The following is a 21,490-nucleotide window of genomic DNA, read 5'->3' as shown; positions in this document are numbered from 1 at the left end:
CTCCCCTTAGCTGGAGGCTGCGAGCGGGCGGAGTGTGCGCCGGGCCGGGCTCGCTCCCGAGAGCAGAGTTCGGAGGACGCGTCTAGAATCCCAGATCTTGCTTCGGTGGAGGCTGTCTGCGACCTTCCGTAGGACAGAGCAGCCTTTGTGCACCAAGTACTCTAACCCAGCACAAACCGGCCCTTTCTTAGCCATCAGTCATGGTCTAGTCTTTACCTCTGGGCTGGCGTCGTTCCCATTTCCTGTAATTTAAAATTTTAAAAACGCTGTTGAGACTTTTGAAGAAATAATTTTCAGTCTTTCTGGCTAAACGTTCATCTTCTGTTTTCCTTGTGCCTGGTGAGACTAAGTGTTCGCTTGTAAGGAAATATAAGGTTTCACACGATAGTGTTTTTGGGAGAGATTTATTTAATTGCATACTAACCATTTAGAAATGCAGAGGATTGAGAAAAAAGCATAACAAGTTGAATTTCTAAAGCAATACACAGGTCAAAACTTTAAAAATTTCTGAAGGGGTTCTTCTAAAGTACAGGAACAATACTGTATTTTAGGAAAAATACTTTTTCCTAAAGTTTAGGAAAAAGACATGAGGTTGCAGCTTTGATATCTGATAGTTTAAGTTTTCTTCAACAAAAACTTGCTGTAAACGAAGCAGGGGTCTAATTTTGCAGCCTTTGGGCCTTTTTGGCAAACTGAAACATGATGTTGTTTGAACAGGCGGATGTTCAGTGTTTCTTTAAACACAGAAACACGGATGTGATACTAAAAAGAGAACTGGTCAAGAACTCACTTTATTTTTGGCAGGGGCAGCTAAAGGCAGAAGCCGTAATGCACCAGTGAGTGAGCAGCACCAGTCGTGTGCACCGATGGCCTCCGTGTCAGTGATTCCAGACTCGTACAACCATGTGCTGGCAGAGTTCGAGTGTCTGGATCCACTGCTTTCTGCGCTCAGGCTGGATTCTAGTCGTCTGAAGGTGAACTTGGGGTGTTTTGGGGTTTTTTTGGTTTTTGTCTTTAAAATAAAGGTCTTATTTGGTTTATGACCTGGTTAACCCACAGGTTTGATATTGTTTGTTCTGGGTGTGTGCATGCCAGCTTGTGGGGAGGGGGACACTTGGGGAAGACGCGGTGCTAAGGACAAAGGGTCCTATTACTGTGTGTGTTGTGTTGTGCTGCAGCTGTGGGGTAGATAACGCAGCCTCACACCGGCGTTGCCTGACACCGTTTGCTCCGGGGGCGGAGTGGCCTGTTCTGAGGTCTTGGGTGACAGCTCTGGTGGGGTTTCAGGAGTGGTACCCACAGCTGGCAAACTGTGAAGCCTTTAAAAAATAGCATAATAATGTGGGGAAAAGATACCGTCATGAGAACTTTCTGGCAGCCGCGTGGAGCATTATGATTTTTATTCCTTCAGTGCACGTGTATAGATGTGTCGAAGAGATGGCTGGCTCTAGGCAGCTCCGGGGGAGGACTGAACCTTATACAGAAAGACGGCTGGAAGCAAAGACTCTTTCTCACTCATAAGGTAAGAGTAAAGAATACTTCACAAAAATTTCTAGGGAAAATGGGACTGGGAAAGAGACATAATTTCAAGTCAATTTTTATTAAGAGTCAAGAGGCATTTTCAGCTTGCTAAATTGTCCAAATAAGGTGGAGTTTTGCTGCTCCTTTTAAAAAAGGTTACGGTGTGTGGTGCAGTAGATTTAATGAGGTGTGAAAGAAATTATTTGTGGGGTCAGACCTTTGTTTTTGAAATTCTTACTTTTAATGGCACCTCAAAGTCACCTGAATATTTAAGAATTAGAAGAAAACTTTCAGTGTGAAACCAGAGCAGCTTGTAGATGGTTACCGATGTTTGGATGTCCAACCTATGAACTGCCTAGATAAGCAAAGAAAAGATAGATAGGCTGGCCGGCTCCTCTGGAAGAGGTCACGGAGCAGGGGTTGCTGCTTCTGCAGCCAGGCGCTGTTTCCTGGGAGCCACTGCTGCTCCCACCGTAACATGGACGTGTAGCCGTGTTTTTAAGGTTGGGAACACCTCAGTTCTGGAAAAACAACTTTGGTAGGTGTGAGGACAGGACACTGACTTCTGTGTCATTTCTTTTTAAGTTGTCATGTTGTTGCTAGCTGTATCTCTCTAGAGTAAGCGCAGTGTTTGCCAGCAAACCCAAACAAAAAAACCCCTCCAGACCACATCACAATGAAGTGGTGGCAGGCATTGACACAAATCTGGCTTATGTCTACTAAAAAGGTGTCTAGTGGTAAAGGCAGTAGAAGAACAACTTTTGCCTGCACTTACTCCCATACCCCCTTTCAGGAAGGTGCCATTTCCCAGGTTGCCTGTTGTTTGCACGATGAAGACTATGTTGCTGTTGCCACCAGGTGAGTGATGTGCTCACAAACCTGAATGCTGGATATATGTTTTGAAGTAGCTTCTAAGTTTCAGACTTGGACGTCCGCTGAGAACTTGGAGGGAAGCAGCCAGTTAACTAGTAGAGGCCCCTAAAGAACAATTCTCTGCACAGGCAGTTTGCTTAACTTCTTTCCTGGAATAATTGGTCCAGAATAACTATTATTTCTGTAACAGTATCTAAGGGAGAGCTAATGTGTATGGTAATAGATATCTCTCTCAGACTGTTCAGCATCAAAAGAAATATCTTCGTTAACTTGCCAGAGTGAGGTTGATAGTTAATACCACTTACATTGTTTAAAATCCCTTAAAGTGCTTCTCCTTGCATCCTCACTGGCAGCCCCAGTAAATGTGAGTAGCCTTCAAACAGAACTGCTGATGCACCATAACGTGAGGAGGAACACTTCCTCTTCTTTGGAGTTAAGAAGGTTGCACTTCTGGAAAGCATGCGACCTCCAACGCAGCCAGTTCGGAGATTTGCTTCAGCTTTGCTTAGATTTTCTGTAATGCATCTTTATCACGGATAAAACACTGGAAGACTTACTCTCAAATTGTATTTTCTTTTGTAACTGTTGCAGCCAAGGTCTTGTAGTAGTCTGGGAGCTGAATCAGGAACGTCGTGGGAAGCCGGAACGGATTTATGTTTCCTCTGAGCACAAGGGCAGAAAAGTCACAGCTCTGTGCTGGGATACAGCTGCCCTTCGTGTTTTTGTAGGAGATCATGTGGGAAAAGTATCAGCCATCAAGATTAACACATCAAAACAAGGCAAGGTAAAATGTCACATACTTCATTTGAGGGGAAGAGGTTCACAGGGGGTGGTGTGTGAAATAATTTTGTTTATTTTAGTAAAGTAGAACTGGGGAAAACTTGCCAGCTGATGAAGTTGGGATGAAGAACCAGTCTCTTCAAACAATAGAAATCCTAACCTGTGAAATTCCCACCCTCTTTTAGTAATGAAACGTAGAAATGTTTTCAAATGCACAGAACGGAAAACTGGCTGAGTTTCTTCCTCTTGGAAGTATCCAAGTCCAGGGCCTTGGTGTTTCTGAGGCTGCTGGATTCCTTTGTCTCCAGCTACAGGCTTGGCTCTGTGTTCTAGTCCTCAGCTCTTGGCCTGAGAAAGGACAGTCCCAGACTTGTGTCCATTACGTCCTGTGCAAAGGACATACACGTTAAGGGCTAGAAATGAGGCTGGTATCCTGGAGCGGTCTCTGAGTTTTACCATTACTAGGTCCTTTCCTTCTCCTTTTAATCTGTAAGAAGGAGCATGACCTGGAAATAGGTGTGTTCCTTCAGGTCTTTTTTAGCCCTCTTGAATGACTTTGGTGGAAAGTTGGCCTAAAAGTAGCAAGGCTTTGCATTTAAAGAGCAGAAAATTCAACTGTGGAGAGAGGGGGGAGAGGAGAGAAGGGCAAGGCTTGCAGAGTGTGCGTGTGCTCATTCCTTGAAGGAACTGGACTGTTGAATCTCTCTTGTGATGGACTGTGTCACATTCCCAACAAAACAGCTTCAGGCTGTCAGAAATGATGACTGTCTGCTAGAAACTTTGAGTGCGGTTCCCAGCAGTTTCTTACTCAGAAGCAGGCTGTCTGTGACTGTTCTGCCACCCATGCAAACAGACACTTGTGTAATAAATAGTATTTGAGTGATTTGCTGCAGGGCAGGAGAGAGTGTGAGTTGATGTAAACCACCTAAATCTGATGGAAGTTTTTTTATCAAGTAATCCCTCAAGTCTGTCTCCACGGAACTGTTTGCTGGCGCAAAGTACCCGTGGGGAGAATCGACAAAAACACAAAGCTTACAAAATCAAGAGCAAAACCCCCTCTTACTGGTACAAAACCCACACTCTTTATAAAGAAGTGTCAGGATACTACAGGAATATGATTTGTTTTCTTGAATTTTAATAATGCTTTTGAGAAAAGGAAGATTTATACTTTTATGCCTCTAAGCATTGAAGCCTTGTTTTGTAAAGGAGAGAGAAGAAAGAGTCTTATGCTGTGTATATCAAGTCTTTTCTGAATGTTGCAATTTTAACTTAATGAAATAGTCTCGACTTTAAACTGAGGACCAGCATGTTTTCTTTCTTTTTTTTTCTCTCTGACTGTAGGCTGCTGCTACTTTTGTGATGTTTCCTGTTCAGATTATAACCACCGTAGATTCTCGGGTTGTTCAGCTTGATTATTTGGATGGAAGACTGCTCATATCTTCCCTTACACGCACTTATTTGTGTGATACCGAGAGGCAAGTTTTATTTTGCTTATAAAATATTGGGTTTTACAAAGTCACACAGTTTCTGAAGTGTCCTTCGAAGATAATCTAGTCCAGTGTTCCTGCTCAAAGCAGAGCTGGGTGGAGTAGATTGTGAGGACTGTGTCCGGTTAGGTTTTGAGCATCTCCAAAGATGGAAACTCCATGAGCTCTCTGGACAACCTGTGCCAGTGGTTCACCACCCTCACAATAATGGAGTTTTTCTTAAGTTTCAATGGAATTTCCTGTATTGTTGCTTGTGCCCATTTGCTCTTGTTCCTTCTCTGGACACCACTGAGAGTAGTCTGGCTCTGTCTTCTTCACTCCCCCATCAGATATTTATACACATGGGATCAGATGAGCTCTCTTCTGAGTCTCCTCTGTCCCCAGCTGACCAGCCCAGCTCTCTCAGCCCCTTCTCACAAGACAGGCATTGAAGTCCCACAGTCGTCCTTGTGGCCCATCACTGGACTTGCTCTAGTATAACTCTGCCTCTCTTGTACTGGGGAGCCCAGAACTGGGCTCAGCACTCCAGATATGTCTCACCAGTGCCTAAAAGAGGGAGAAGATCATCTCCTTTGAGCTGCTGGCAACGCTTTTACAAATGCAGCCCCAGAGGCTGTTGGCTACCTTTGCCAAAAGGGCGCCTTGCTGGCTTTGGCTAGCTTGTTGTTCACTGGGACCTCCAGGCCCTTCTCTACAAAGATGCTTTCCAGCCGGTTGGCCTGTACTGATGCCTGGGATTATTCCTCCCCCAGCGCAGGACTTTGTGTTTATCAATGTCTATCTAGTCCATGCTTCCTCTGTTTATCTGTGACGGTGTTATCAGGGCCAGTGTCAAAAGCCTTACTGAAGTCAAGAAAAACGACATCCAGTGCTCTCGCCTATCAAGCCAGTCATTCTGTGGTAGAGGGCTGTTAATATATAATAAATTAAAAAAGGTTTCCCCTTCATTAATCCATGCTGACTATTTGTAATCACCGTCTTATCTTTCATGTGATTGGAAACAGTGTATGGGATCATTTGCATCATCACTTTCCCATCACCAGGTTGATGGACTGGTTCTGCTGAAAACCACAACCCATCGCAATCTAAGCATTTGTTTAATGAATATTTTTGCATTCTTTATGCAGGCTTTATAATATTCATTAGAGATTTCTTTAAGCACCAAAACCAATTCAGCAACTAGGATTTAGTATTTTAATTCTTCAAGAAAAACATCAAATTGATTTGAGGCTTTATTAATGCTGCCTTAACAAGTACATCTTTTTCAATCAGAGAGAAGTTCTGGAAAATTGGTAATAGAGAGAGAGATGGAGAATTTGGAGCGTGTTTCTTCCCTGCTGGAAAAAACAGTGGGAATCAGCAGCCGTTAATATATTGTGCTCGGCCTGGCTCAAGGATGTGGGAGGTGAACTTTGATGGGGAAGTGCAAAGCACACATCAGTTCAAGCAGCTGCTCTCATCACCGCCTCTCCCGGTTGTTACTCTCAGGTAGAAACATGAGTGTTATTGGGGATAAATTTGCTTGGGACTTCTAGCCTACTGCAAAAACCTGCAGTAATGCTGAGAAGATGAAATAAACTCCTAATGCAGTTAAGCATTAGTGATAGTTGTCACCCTAATACATTCTCCTCTAATAATAGAAACCGGGCGTTATCAAAAATGCCAAAACCTTGATTCTGCAAGTGTGTCTGTGATTACCACACTGAATGCTGATGTTGTAAGAATGTTTATATAAGCCATCTTTGTATTTACAGGGTTAAGACTAATATATTAAAGTGGTATTATTGTAGTTCTGCTTGTGATGGATAACAACTTTACTTTACAGGCTGGATCCTCATTATACTAGTTCCAGCTGCTCTCCACAATCCTTATCTTTCCCCAAGCTGCTGTATTTGACGTGAGTATTTGCCAGCATAGCTTCCTGTTGATAACATAGACTTAAAAATAAAGTGTTATGTTCTCCTAATTTATATTAACAACTTCTTCTTTTTGCGTAAGAATTTTTCAAGTATCATGCTAAACAGCTGTCTCGCCTCTTGTTCTCTGTACTTAAGCCAATGCCATCCCTGCATATTTTGCAGTGACCGCCACTATTAACTGTTGCACCATTCACGTGTGCTTTGCTTGCAGTGAGCACTGTGTGATGACCTGGACGGAAAGAGGCATTTATATTTTTCTTCCCCAAAGTGTTCAAGTCTTGCTCTGGAGTGAAGTAAAAGGTAAACTTTAAGAATCTTTGCTTTGTAATATTGTCTGTTAGGTTTGTCCCTTCTGAAGTCCTTGCCTAACATGACTCTCCTCAAGCTCAGTTTCTGCAGCTGGATTGCAGAACATTGATCAGAAAACTTTCCTTGTCATCTGTCAGGTATATCCTTGAATATTAACCCTCTCCCTACCTTCTCCAGCCAACCCCTCCCTCCTTACTTCTGAAAACATGCTTGAGAAACAAAATGTGCTGTAGAGTGAATCTTAAAATACAGTAATCAAATAGTGAGAGGCAATAACCTGCAGTATTAGTGAGGTGAAACCTGCATTCTCTTTGTTTGGGTTTGTTGTCAGGTGTCCTGTGAAGGATAATGTGGCTGCTGACAGCTTAAACTTGTCGGAATTGGAGGCAGGGAATGTACTTACTTGGCAGATGAGTGAACCCCCGTAAATGGTTTTGTGTGTATGGTTACAGGCATAGTCCTAGAATGGTTAGTGGTTGTCAGTTGATCTTTTCCTTCCCCTTCTCTCCCCTACTTTTAGTGTAAAGTTCCCGATGCCTTTGTCGCGGAGTATTTGCGTATAGTATGAATTATTTCATCTGAAAACTGCTGAAAGGTCAAAAGTGTTCTACTAGCAAATGTTTTCCTCCTGTTTCAAAGCTAACAGTGATGTACTTCTCATCTTTATCAGACTTTAGTTTGTCACCAGCCTTCAGAGGAAAAGGAAACTTTTCAGTAACTTTAGTGTACCTTTTTAATGCTTTTAGAAACGCAACTGTAGGAAGTTTTCCTGCTTTAACCGTGCTTCACAGCTGTGAGATGCTAGCTTAGCGCTCCACAGTGTTTGTTTTCCCTGTGCCACTTGGGCTCCATGCTTTTGCATGCATTTGCAGTCAGAGGGGAAATACATTTTTACATTCTTTCGGGAAAAGAAAGGAACGTTGACTGAATTCCGGTTCTTTAGATGCTTTTATGTGTCTGGTTTTGCAGATATTCAGGATATTGCGGTTTACAAAAGTGAGTTGTTCTGTCTGCATACAAATGGAAAAGTCGTGCACCTCTCGCTTCTGCTGGTAGACCGCTGCGTAGAGCGTCTGATAAGAAGAGGGTTCTGGACTCTTGCTGCCAGGGTCTGTTGTCTCTTCCAAAATTCAATTATTTCTTGCAGGGTAAGTAAATAGCTCTTTGTAAGTGTGCAGTGCCACTTTATTTTATCCTCCTCTTCCATTAAATTCCATAAGTTTCTGAAATTCATATTCTTGGAGATTTTAAAGTCTTCCTTTTTTAGGATAAAAATTAGCCTGCATATATTGTACCTTTTGCTTTTCACGGGTGTGTTAAAAATAGTAATGTTTCTGTTTCACTGTGTACTTCTAGGCAAGAAAAAATTTGCCTCTAGACAAGCTGGAGCACTTGAAGTCTCAGCTGGATGCCTCCACACAGCCAGATCTCATTGCACAACTGGAAGATCTAATTTCAAAGTTGGAACCGCTAGATTCTGCTTGCAGCAGTAGAAGGAGCAGCATTTCATCTCATGTATGTGTATTGGTAGTGCCAAAAATGTTACCTGCAGATTTAATCTTTATGGCTTAAAATCACCTCATCGCTCACTTTGAAGATGAGGCTTTGTTTTTTACCGTTCTGCTGTAGCTGATCATGCTGCTGTCTAAAATTAGGTGAGGTAGGGGGCTATGAAATACTGCTGCTTGCGTTCTTTAACGTCTCGGACCTCTGCCTTTGTTCCATATCATTTTGTGGCTAATGGTTAAGACGTGGACAAAGTGACATGAAGAAGGCTTTCTCCACAGTTGAGTTTAGTGTCTTCACATGTTTCAGTGAAGGTCATCTTGATTGTAACTGAAGCTTTATGTGGTGAAAATGGAACAGCTGAATGCTCAGAACTATCCTAGCCCCATTCAGAATATTTTCTTACTACATGAAGGAAAAAATCAAAACATGTTTCTAATATTCTTTTATATGTACAGCTGCTTGCTATTGTCTTGGCTTCCCAGCAGCTTTTCAGGCAAGGTGAGCTGCTTCATAGTTAATACAGTGTCAGTTGTTGCTTTCACTCTAAAAATGTTTCAAAAGTAAAACCGAAAGTAATGTAAATTCCATCTTGATGTGGTAGACAAGTTTTTTTTATTAGCAGATGGGAAAGTAAACTATGTACGCTGACCATGACCAAAAGAATGTATGTGTGTCCTGGAACTAAACAGTTTTTCAGGAACTGTTAATTGTGTTAGCTGGGTATGGTTAACCAGCAAAAAACCTCTTGAGTGCATGGGTACAAAAAGTGAAGTGTCAGTCTTGGGTGCAAGCCAAAGTAGAGATGGGTTTGGTCTTGTACTAAGTTCACCAGTTGTCCCACAGGCTGCTTTCCTCACCAACTGCAGCATAAACATCTGTATAAAGTCTCTGGGCTGCACAGTCATTGGCATCTGAGTACTTCTCTGTTCTCTTCTGATTACGCTGTTACATAGGGCTTTTCCAGACAAGGCATTGTGAAGGCCCGTGAGGTTATTTGTGTGAGTATGGTTGTGTGAGTTCACTGCAGGAAGTTTAACCAGGAAGCAGAACTTGCACAACATCTAACTCCTCTCCCTTGTCTGACAGGAAAGCTTCAGTGTCTTAGACTCTGGAATATATCGTGTTATCAGTCGAAGAGGCAGTCAGTCAGATGAAGATTCATGTTCTCTCCACAGTCAAACATTCTCAGAAGATGAGAGACTCAGAGAATTTCCTGCACACCAGGAAGATGAGCAAGTAGAACTTGGTAACATTTCTTAATGAAAATATGTTACTCTGCAATTTTTATCTATTTTACAAGAATTTGATTGAGTTGGCTCTGTGTTCTTATTTTCCACCACGAAGTTATCCATGATTAAATCCTCTGATTTGATCAATGGGAACACAGTCTCTTCACCTTCTAGACAAACTCCTGGAAACATTGGGGTGAAATGCTGGCTCCACAGAAATCCAAGCTTAAAAGCAACCCAAACCCAGAGAAACAAATCAAAAGGTCCAAGCTTTTACCAAGCTAGGACTTCACTCAGTTTTGTGTTTTTCATTTTTCCCCCCACCCTCTATATGCAGTTGCCTTGAGGGAGGTTCTCCTCCCCCTCTACTCTGCCCTGGGGAGACCACATCTGGAGTACTATGTCCAGTCCTGGGCTCCCCAGTTAGAGACAAGGAACTACTGGAGAGAGTCCAGCAGAGGCTACAAAGATGATGAGGGGCTGGAGCATCTCTGTTATGAGGAAAGGCTGAAGGACCTGGGTCTGTTTAGCTTAGAGAAGACTGAGGGGGGATCTATCAATACTGCCCCAATATCTAAGGGGCAGGTGTCAAGAGGATAGAGCCAGACTCTTCTCACTGGTGCCCAGCGACAGGACAAGGGGCAGAAACTGGAACACAGGTAGTTCCATATAAACATGAGGACAAACTTCTTTAGCTTGAGGGTGACAGAACACTGGAACAGGCTGCCCAAAGAGGTTGTGGAGTCTCCTCTGGAGAGAGTCAGAATCTGCCTGGACATGACCCTGTGCAAGCTGCTCTGGGTGAACCTGCTCTAGTAGGGGATTTGGACTAGGTGATCCCCAAAGGTCCCTTCCAACCCCTACCATTCTGTAATTCAGCATTAATGTCAAGATTCTCTCAGCTGACTATGCCAGTGTTACTTGAGCCTCAAATGAGATTTGTTTGCTGCTGCTTTCCTTCCAGTAATATTGGTTCCAAGAAAATTTCTCATCTTGGCTCTGGCTTTGTCCCTTCAGGAAAAACAGTAGGCTTGCGACAAGCGTTCTTGACTTTCTTGCAGGGTTTCATTTGTACAGGGACTTGTCTCTTACACATTTATACGTTAGCATAGGGATGATAGAATTGTTAATAACTAACATTTAGACCATCCAGGGAGCATTTTGTATTTCCCAACAAACACCCGTCTGTCTCGGGATGAAAGGGGGAGTGTGTCAGTAATGGGTCTTGTTCTCTGCTCTGGTTGGGATTGGGAAGGCATGCAGTAACTTGGGATGATGAGGAGCTGGCATAGTTTCAGGTATGGCAGAGAGGCTTTCCGATAAAAAGGCTGCTTTTTAGCTTTTGCAGAGAAGATGCCAGTTGAGGATGGACAGGATTTGGATACTTTGCCGGGAAAAACCATAGTGGGGAGGCAGAGTACAGAAATTACTATTTACTCCCCTACTTGTCAGTAGTGTTGTCTTGCTGACTAAGCTACATACTGTTCACAGCACTTATGTTTACATGTGTCTCTTTACCTACATCACCGTAAAAACAAGTGAGAAAACTTGGAAGTGTATAATTTCTGATATTAAATCTCTAAAATGAAGGGATGTAGTTTTTGAATGTGAGAAGGTAGAAGAGTTCTGTCTCTTCAACAAGAGATAACAAAGTTGCTGATTATTTCATAGTAGAGAAGTTCTAGATGCTTCTTGAAACACGTGTACCTAATTTGGTATTTGAGAGAAATGGTCTTAGTGTTTCCCTGCTCACATTTACGTAAGATGTCATAAGTTTTTTGGTTTCTAATCTGCATAATGAACAAAAGCAGCCTTATTTACAGGCAATCATAAAATCTGTTGTGACCTTTAGGCACAGCCTAGAGAGGTTGTGGATTCTGATGGCAGAATTTCTGTAACAGCATGGCATCTTTTCAACAGTGCAGACTGTTGCAAAATGCATTGTCACCCTTTCTTGAAAAGATCCTTTTTTTCCTTATTTACATCACTTAAAGACATCGCATGTGTTTATAGCAGGAAGTGATTACTCAGAACACATTGTAGGTATTGTTAGGATGTTAAGAGTGAAAAGGAGGTAGTCAGTGATTCTGTATTTCCTATGATTCTTATCAAAAGCTAGAGAGCTATGGGCCCAGTTATTTTTAACTCCATTCAAATAAAAGGGTGATTTATACCTTACCTGTGGCTTACGTGTCTCTGGATGTTCATCTGTGATTTAGGTTTTAGGCAGTCATGCAGTGCGAATTGATGTATGCCACGGTACTTAATTTTCCTGGATATTTAAGTAACTGTCAGTGGAGTAAACTAAAATTTTGTCCCCTAAATGGACTCCGCGTGCTTTTAGAAGATAGTTTTCATCTTGTTTGCCTTGTTACAGAGCTGAAAGAGACTTGGCAAAGCAGACATCCTGGGTTCAGAGTTGGAGATGAGATGGCCCTTGAATCCACGTTTCCACATTTTTGGATACTAAGAAAGTACCACATGCAGGATACCCATGAATAAATTAGTGACTTGCAGTTTGTTTCACTGTTCCATTTTTTGCCAGGCCACTGTTTCATGACTCTTTATTTCAATTCCATTTGTTAGACAATGTATCTCATGCATCTGTGACGGTTGAGGCTGACCGGAATGAGACATTTCTCCCATTCAGTATTCCTTTGCCATTTCGTTCCCCATCTCCTCTCGTCTCTCTCCAAGCTGTCAAAGAAAGGTAAAACTTGCAGCAGGTTCACTCGTCCATTACATCGTTCCCTTTTCTGTCCTCGGAATTTGTAGCATTGTCTGGTTTAGTTCATACTCTGTTCTGCAAAATCGCAACCTCTGACCTGGCACACTGGAGAGGCAGGCAGGTTTGACAGGCCATTGAAAACTTCCATCTCGACTCTAGGGAGGAGAGGAAGAGCTGCTGTTAACCTAGTGGAGCCAAGATTTCAACCTCAGTTTTTTAAATGGCTACGGATGTTTAACGTTGCCCTGTAAACTGCGGTTGTGGTTTGTATTCACAGCAAACTTACTGAATATTGTTTGGGGTTTTCTGTGGTACTTAGATGAATGAGTGAAGGTTTCCTGGGTTGCCTGGGGACAAACACTAAAATATTCAAAGCATGCTAAATACTGCTAAAGCACACTTGCAAATATACCACGTGGTCTGCCATCTCCCCGCACAATTCCCCAGGCATTTTTGGAATAACAGTAGCTTATCTCTGGTGCAAGTAAATATCCCAGTGTCCATTTTATGCAGAAATCGAATTGCTGTTTTAAAACTTGCTTTAAAAATGGGTGGGTCACACAGATAAAAAGGAGATGGTTTTAAATACATAACAATTTGAAAAAAAAGATGGATGTTGGTTTCTTAGGTGAAATTTTGCTGGCCCATAATGGTGGTCCAAAAAATTGGGGAGCCCCCCCACCATGATCGTTTTGGTATGTGAATTATGCCCTGCAACAAAAATTAGTAGCTGATAGCAATAACGTGATGATCTCAGAATAACCTTCAGAAGTACATGCAGTGTTTAGAATTCTTTCTAAACCCTAAGCAGTTTTTAGGACTTCACTAGTAATCAGTGTTTCTACTCATAGTGAGAACTAAATTTTCAAGTATTCACTATATTCGATTTATAATTAAATAAAATATTTACAGTTAATCTTTAACAGTTTACCTTTAATCCTCCTGTACACTAAAGTCCAGTTGTTTTGCTGCTTTTGAATGCTTTGTCTTCTGCAGCAACCTTTGACTTTTGCTAGATCTCGGTATAGTAAAAGATAGCATATTCTCTGGCAGGCAAGTAAGAGTCGCTTTTTTTTTTTCTTGATGCTTTTAAACTAGTTCTTGGCCAGAAAGCAAGAAGCTGATTTTTCTGGTCAACTTTTGATGGCATAATTCTCTACATGGCAGTGGTATAAATAATTGGGGTTTGGTGTGTTCACTGGCATTTCTCTTGAATAAAATATCTGAAGGGATAGGGACTGATGCCATAAAAAGGACATAGTATGGAGCATAACTGAGGTATGAATTTTGAGCAGCTTCTTAGTTTTGTTCTTGTTGTCATTGCAGCTCTCATTCTTTTCTCAAAGTTCTTCAGATTATAAAGTTTTCTGAAATCATGGTTTGAATGGAAAGTGCTTGATTTGTTCAGTTTCGAATTTCCAATTTTAAATGTTTGAACCTCTGACTTCTAGTGTTTCCAGCTTTGTACGTAAAACTACGGAGAAGATTGAAAAGATTGGCACGCTTCATATAAGTCCTGATCCTAGAGGGAGGCAAGAAGCAAAGGACGATGAGCAGCTGCAGGAACTGACTGCTCATCTGGTAGCATCTCCCCAGGAGGAGAAAGAGTGAGTGCAAAATTACATTTTTCTTAGCAGTAGCGTTTGCTGAATGTTCCGATGAGAGGAACCTGAAGAAAAACTACTGTTTCAAGTAGAATAGGGAGCTCCACATTAGGTTTCCACAACGGTCTTCGTTACTGTGGTGGGTTGCACTGGTCCTCCCTGAGTCCTTTCCTAGAACCCAGTTAGGCACTGAGCATGTCTGGGTGGTGGAGTCTCCACAGTGCTGTAATACTGAGGAGCAAGAACATGGGGTATTCAGCAGTTCTCCTGGAGTGTATCTGTGATGCTCCTTATAGTTAGGAGTGAGTCCAACAGTTAATTTCCTGCCCTTCTGAGTGGGGAGTAAACACTTCTATCTCCCTAAAAACATCTTTCTTTTCTGTTTTTGGCTTGTGTGTGTTTCTTTACTGTAAAATATTGAACTTCTTTAATGGTTGGCCAATTAATACAGAGCTAAGTTATTTTGTATTCTTACGATTTGCTAATTTACTGCTTTGGATTAACTTTCATATAGTGGCACGATACTGATTTTTATTCAGTACTGACAGAAATCTACTGTAGTTGAAGTAGAAGCTGTTATAGAAGGCCATAAAAATAGTAGTATTGGTTGTTCTTTGCCCAATTTATCTGTAATTTCTGTTGAGCTCTTCCTTCTTTAGAATAAAAGCTCTGTATTTTTTAATAAAGTAATTAAAGTTTTTTCCTCTCAAATTTGTGAGGAAATCATCATTTAAAGATAATACTTGAGATAACTGATGTTAATGTGTTTTTCTAGGTTAGAACCGCAAAGCTGCCAGCTGCCCGAGGAGGACCATATAAGAGATCTCAAGGCTGCAACAGCAGAAGCTACGTAAGCAGGGAAACTTTTGTGTACAGATATATTGGGCTTTGGTAGAAAAATGACTGACTTTTTTCTTTGTGTTATTAATTGCATACATCGTGTAAAAGCAGTGCTCTAACATTTATTAACAGGACCTGGAAGGTTCTAATTTAGTTTATGATTTGCTTCTGCTATTTAAAAGCAAGCAAAAACCACTAAAATCTTGTTTAGGTACTCTAGCATTATCCTTTTGTCCTAACTACAAGCACAGTTCAGAAAAAAAAAAAAACCAATATGTCCTAATAACAAATGTAGACGGCTTAAGTAGCCTAGATTGTTTGATGCACTCAAACCCACAAAAACCAACAACTGTTAAGTTTGGGAGTATACTTTGAGTTTCACAAAACACATGTAAGACTACACTTGACATCTTATACTGTTAAGCACCTTGGCAAACTTCTTTTTTATGCTGCAGAGCCAAACTCCAGGATCCCCTGGTTTTGTTGGAACCACAGTCTATGAGAAGGGTTTTACAGGAATGGCTTGTGTGTCTAGAAGAAAAGTTCGGCAGCAAAGACCATTCTGCTTCCTCTATTAACAAAAGCAAGACTGCGGGCGCTGAGGACCAGAGGGCAGTCCTGGAGGAAAATCTACAGCTGGATCCCACTGATGGAGACCCAAAAGACAAAGAACAGAGTAGGATCTTGGAAGACTGCGCTGAAAAGGAAAACACTGAAACCTGTGTAACCAAAACCACATATGAAAACGGTGCTGTTTCGAAGGGACCTTTGGACTGCGGCTTTCAAGTGTTGCCTCCATTTGTCATAGCACCAGACGTTCAGAAAGATCTTGTTGAGTTGGCAACACTGTGTTTTGAGCTGCGTGTGTTTTCTTGCGGAGATGGTGATGCTGAGGAAAGCTCTGATGGAAGTCTGCCAGTGGCAGCTTTGTGGACCTTGGCTTGTAGGTTTATGCGTAACTACTTTTTTCTTCTGGATTTGAAAAGAATAAAGCAGTGTATTATAACCATGTATGCAGCCAGCCCGAATGTATGGGAAACGTTCATCGCAGGATTGAAAGGTAACTAATGAAAACTTTATTGCTAGTAAATTGAAAGCAGGCCTCTTCGGAAGAGAAATGAAAAACCCTTGAAGTCACTCACTCCCATTTGTGTCTGCAGATCTTCCTTCTGCAGATATAGTGTGGGAGAGGGAGGATGGTTGGTGTGGGTGAGTTTGTCTTCCGTTTTTGGCTTGGTGGGTTGTTTTATCCACGAAGGGTAACTTGTGAAGAACTGCTGGCTCCTTGGAGAGACCTTCTCCCTTCCCTGTACCTTGCAATTCTGAAGCTTTTAATCTATTGTTGATTGAACACTGTAGTGATTACAGACCAGATCTATTTAAAAACACATATATGTGCTTCAAAGATCAGAAGCATGTTTCTCTTGACATATGATTCTAATTAACAGCAAAAGATAGGGGAGGGGCTTCAGTATTTGCCCTGAAAATAGAAGCTTTGACTTACAGACAAATGCGGTTAATGTGAAACATCTGAATGGATTAGACAGTTCTGTGTGGTGAGTGGCTTGTGATCGCTTGAGACTTTTTTCCTTTCTTATCTTTTTGATGCCTCTTCAGCTTTGTTGAACCAAAGATTTCTGATTACATTGGAAAACAGAGCTTCATCTGTTCTCTGCATTCAGCCTCTGCTTTATGCATTTCTTCATAGAGTGAATTAAAGTCTTAGCACTGGTTTGGTGCCAACAGAGAGCAGTCAGACAGAATCTTGCTTTGAGGGCAGATATCTGATATTTGGGTTTCTGGGTCTCTGTTTGGGTGCTGAGAGCCTTAGAAGTGCAAGTGCTATATGCATTCCGTGTTTGTCTGCAGTTGGACTGCACTAGATTAATACCCACATCATCGGGATCGAGGTTCCTAGTTCAGCTTCTGCATTCTGTGAAGTCAGTGTCCAAGTTGAAGTCTCTGTTTGTTAATAGAAGCAAGTTGTATGATACGAAAACTGGTGCTGCAGATGTGCATTACATTCAGCAAGCCGTGTGTCCTGCAGAGGGCTCTATTTTTTCATGAGAGAAAGGTTATCTCCTTGGAGGTTTAAAAAAAAAAAGGAACTATATCAAGAATATTACTCTGTGCCTTAATTGTCTTATTTTATAACTGCAGTTTGCTGTAAGCGCAGATCACTGATGTTGATTTCTATGAAACAGACAAGTAGGATCTGTTAGTACTGTTACCTGGAGACTTCCCAGGAAGTACTGGTGACTTCTGTCCTCACGCCTAAGAACAGCTGTGTGTATTTGTGTTAAGGAGAAAAAACCCTGCCCATATCTTGTAACTTGTGCACTGATTTATTTCAGAACTAACTTGTCACAGTCCAGTGGCTTTAGCAATGGAAAATGAAGATATGTTGAAAATCCTGAAACAGCTGCACGACCTGGAGCCTTGGGGCGATAGCCCGCTCTTACTGGTACATGCCCAAAGGTTTGTAGCCAAGTCCTTTTTTTTCTTCAGTGCTGTTAACTGGCTAGTTAACAGCTAGCTAGGAACTGGTTCACTTGACATTTGACTTGAAGCTTTCTGGGAATCTTTTAAGGTGATCACCCTTCAGTGTTATCTTAAACTTGGAAGAGATCTTGGAAAAATGATAATTTTGCTGTTTGGTACTGAAAATAGCTTTTATCCTCTCTCTCCAGGCTTTATGAAAAATTTGGGGAAACAGCTCTCCGGCCCTTGATCAAGTTCCACCCCTCTCTTTCACCTTCTGATATCAAACAGCTTTGCAGGAATGATCCAGCTCACTTTTTAGCGTATTTAGATAGTCTGTTGAAATCAAAGCCAGAGGATAAAAGGTAAAGGGAATGTAGAGTCTCCTCCATCTGTCTACTCTCTTCATCGTGTAGCTCTGTGGGGTTTTTCTTGTTTTGTCTTTGGGGGCTTTTTGAACTGTTTCTGCATCTATCTGCTCGGTGTTCTTTAGCATTAGATTCCAGTTCATTCCGCCAGTTTTAGTTGGTCTCTGATGGGGTTTTTTGTTAGATTAGATGCTAGTTTTTAAGACTTCTTCTGAATAAAACTGAGTGGAACTGACTGTGTGTGTTCTGGTGCCCACAGTTCAGAATACCAAAGTTATACAACATCTAAAACAAAAGAAAACAAAACCCCTGGGGGGAACCAAAGTTGTAACCCTGATAGTTTTGTGTGGTCCACTCAGTTTCTAGAAATCATTCTAGGCTTTTCCATAGTTAATTTTACATCCTTTTCTTTTTTTGTCCACAATCTCTACTTGTCCGTATCTGGTATATTTAAAACTGGGGGGTGTCTTTCTGTTTTCTAGGTCATCTCTCCTCAGATCTGTTCTGCAGCCTGAATCTGTACGACTGGATTGGTTGTGCTTGGCAGTTTCTCATGACGCACCACAAAGAGCAAATACTATGGATGCAGAAGGAAATCCCAGGTAAAGGAGGGTTCACCCAAGGATCTGAGAACGGCAAAACTCTTTAATGGGGATGCAGGCTTTTGGCGTAGATTTTGTGTGACAGTTTGGATGTCACTGAATCCTTGGAGCATTTGGCATGTTGCAGTTTAACAGAAGCAACCAAGGGATTACTTGACTGTCAGCAAGGCTTTTCAGAGTGCTCTACTGAGACTACACACAGTATTTTATCGGGTTTTCTTTTCATGCTTTCATATCCCTGCCTTTCTTGTAGAGAGAACATAATGATCTGAATAAAATAAATAATGCTTTAAAACTGAATTTTTCATCTTCTAGGCCACGATCGCATTTGTTTACTTGGGGCTACAGCCAGCTCATTCTGCTTTTGATTAAACTCCCAGCGGATTTTGTTACAAAAGAGAAGATGGCTGACATCTGCAAATCACACGGGTAAGAACACCGGGTAATTCCTGATGCCTTGTTAGTTGGTATTCTGACCCTGAAAGACACAAGTGAAAATGACCCATCTGCTCCTTACTTGGACAGGTTATTTAAAAATCTCTCCTGTTTGGGGCATGAATACTGAGTGTCCAATTAATGTACCAAATCCCTCTGTTGGTTCTCTGTGTCCCTGCTCTGCAGTGGTTTTTGGCATTCAGGAAATTCAGTTGCTTCTGTTTTCACTGATCTTTAAGTGAGACTTTAATTACTGATGAGTTTAGGTTAGACTGAGTATTTGATTGCTGGACATCTTTGCTCTCTTATTCAAGGTTTTGGCCTGGGTATCTCTTTCTCTGTCTGGAGCTGGATAGAAGAATAGAAGCCTTTACTAACATTGTTCATTTGGATGATTTGAGCCTCTTGAATGGAGAAGATGGTTAGTGAGTATTAAGCCGTGTAAACGTACTTCTGTAATGTAGGAACTGCCCTTGTTATGTTGAGTGAACTTATGTTTTGAAGTGTTTCGGAAGCACTAACTGTGTACTGTGGCATATTTGAAATACAGCAATAGGTGTTCCACTCCTGTATCATAATGCTGTGCTTTGTGAAATCGGTTGTGCTAGAAAATGCTTGAGAATGTAGACTTGTTTATCAGTTGTGGGAGTAAGAGCTAAACCTGGTGCTGTAGACAGAGGAATAGCTATCCTCCCTGCACAGCACAAAGCTCCTCCCACTATGCGTGCACCCTCACAAAGTTACGATGAGCAAAGCATTATATCACGTGACAGAACTTGGAAGAAAATTCCTAGTAGCCCTAAGATGGTCAAAACAATTCTTTCTCTCTTGACTTAATCCAAAGCCTTAACTACAGAACTATTGTGAAGCTTTGTGTGCAGTCCACCACTGAACCCTTACACCGAGTCAGTCCAGGCAGTACACACACCTCTGTGCACAAGTTCCTGGTTGAAACTCTTGGTTTTCTTAAGTCTTCCCAGAGCCAAGCAGAATAGCTGGCTTCTCTTTTAGGTACAGATACATTTAAAAGAGCAGGCTTAGAATAATCCTGGTTTTACAAATAATGTAACAAACTCATTTTATGTCTAGGTTCCGTTCCAGAGACCATAGAAGAATGGAAATTTGTTCTGCACCTTGCACAGAAGCACGGCACAGCTTTGCACCACGATGGCCCGCAGAACGGGAGTGCTGTCAGCAACGGCAGCCCCAGCTGCCCAGACTGCATCACTGTGGAGAATGTAGCGCTTTTACTGGCAAAGGCCATTGGCCCAAACCGTGCCTTGCCTCTACTGCAGGAGTGTGGCTTGATGCTAGAATTGTCCGAGAGATTTACTGGTGTCTGTGAGATACTGAGGATTGCTGAGAAAAGGCAAAGGTAAGATGACACACCAACAGAAGACCCACACTACTCATTTTGGATCTGCTTCATACTTGAAACTTTCAGTTAACTAAAAGATTTTTACCTCTGATTTTAAGCCTAGCTGAAAGCGTTGGTATTATTTAAGAGCTATATATGGTGCAATGTAGGCATTTTAAAATGAAAAATGAGGGAATCAGACATGAATGATGTATGTGAAGGAGATAATCTGCTTTGCTGAGTGCTGCACAGGCTCTGATCTCACCTAACCCTTCCAGAGAAGGCATGAACAGTAATGTCATTATGTTTCTTCTGAAATACAATCATATTTTGGACAAACTCTTCTTTGAAAAGCAAACTAATACTCTGGTTTTTGTTACTGGGTTTTTTTACTGTTTGACTTTTTTTTTCCCCTTTGCTTTAATTGCAGAGCACTGATTCAGTCCATGCTGGAAAGGTGTGACCGGTTTTTGTGGTCTCAGCAAGCATAGAAAACAGCTTGGAAGACTTTGGGAATGTTTTTTACTGTAATGACTGTCTATTAAAGTGCCTCTTAAACCTAACAGGCTCTTAAAGAAATGAACTTCTGTCTAAAAGTTCAGTTATATTGATGCAGTCTCCATCTGACTGGGAACTGTTGACAGTTCTTCCTTATTCCTTTGGTAATGAGTTTTGAGAGTAAGCTTAAATCAAAAGAGTCCAGTATTTATCTTGAAATTCAAGTCATGGATTTGAGATGGAAATTCCTGAGTTTATTTTTAGAGTCTACATGGACTGAAGTGTTGAGGATATGAACCCCATAGCATTAAATTATGGTGTACAGGTTTTTGTTTATTTGCAAACACAAGAAGCCACTCCTCAAATACCTAAATTCATACTTTTTTAATCTGCCTGTAAATGACATTTTTTTCAAGTTACTATAGAAGTGTTTGTTATGTTACCTTTTTCTTTTAAATATTATGGCCTGATGTTGCCTGTTTGAAAGGCATTAATTAAACCAACTCTTAAAATTGGAGGGAAGTATTTTACAGGAGTGGATTAATGGTTAAGAATGCTGATTAACAGAACAGCTTGTTAAATGAACTCGCTGTTAAACTATGAGCATGACAATTCTCAATTGCCCATATCTATTTGTGTAACAAGACTATAGATCTCGTGAGCTGTGGTACTTCAACAAACGGTGGAATTAGAATCATAGGATTGTTTACGTTGGAAAAGATCTTCAACATCTGAGTCCAGCTGTTAACCCAGTGGTGCCCAGTCACCACTAAACCATGTCCCTCAGCACCACATCTACATGTCTAACTCCCTCCAGGGCTTGACAACCCTTTTGGGGAAGAAATTTTTCCTAGTGTCCAGCCTAAACCTCTCTTGGTGCTGCTTGAGGCCATTTCCTTTCTTCCTGTTGCTTGTTACTTGGGAGAACAGACTGACCCCCACCTCCCTCC

At 41.5% G+C, this 21,490-nt stretch overlaps 1 protein-coding gene across 1 annotated transcript; it reads left to right on the top strand.

Annotated features, from left to right (window-relative positions):
• Positions 1-866: 866 nt before the first annotated feature.
• HPS5 (Hermansky-Pudlak syndrome 5) lies at positions 867-20,533 on the top strand. The gene is made up of 22 exons (XM_010134035.1): positions 867-974; positions 1,412-1,522; positions 2,315-2,379; positions 2,986-3,178; positions 4,516-4,653; positions 5,938-6,149; positions 6,487-6,558; positions 6,792-6,880; positions 7,859-8,037; positions 8,246-8,404; positions 9,485-9,644; positions 12,214-12,337; positions 13,807-13,962; positions 14,735-14,809; positions 15,255-15,859; positions 17,154-17,277; positions 17,490-17,645; positions 18,131-18,250; positions 18,566-18,679; positions 19,000-19,106; positions 19,775-20,060; positions 20,473-20,533. Exons 1-22 carry the CDS (start codon positions 867-869, stop codon positions 20,531-20,533), a joined length of 3,414 nt encoding a protein of 1,137 aa, XP_010132337.1.
• Positions 20,534-21,490: the final 957 nt, after the last annotated feature.

Source organism: Buceros rhinoceros, unplaced genomic scaffold (genome assembly GCF_000710305.1).
Source record: "Buceros rhinoceros silvestris isolate BGI_N320 unplaced genomic scaffold, ASM71030v1 scaffold5244, whole genome shotgun sequence".
NCBI classification, from domain to species: Eukaryota; Metazoa; Chordata; class Aves; order Bucerotiformes; family Bucerotidae; genus Buceros; species Buceros rhinoceros.
The sequence above is the reverse complement of the archived record's forward strand: the minus strand, read 5'-3'. Positions and strand labels throughout refer to the sequence as shown.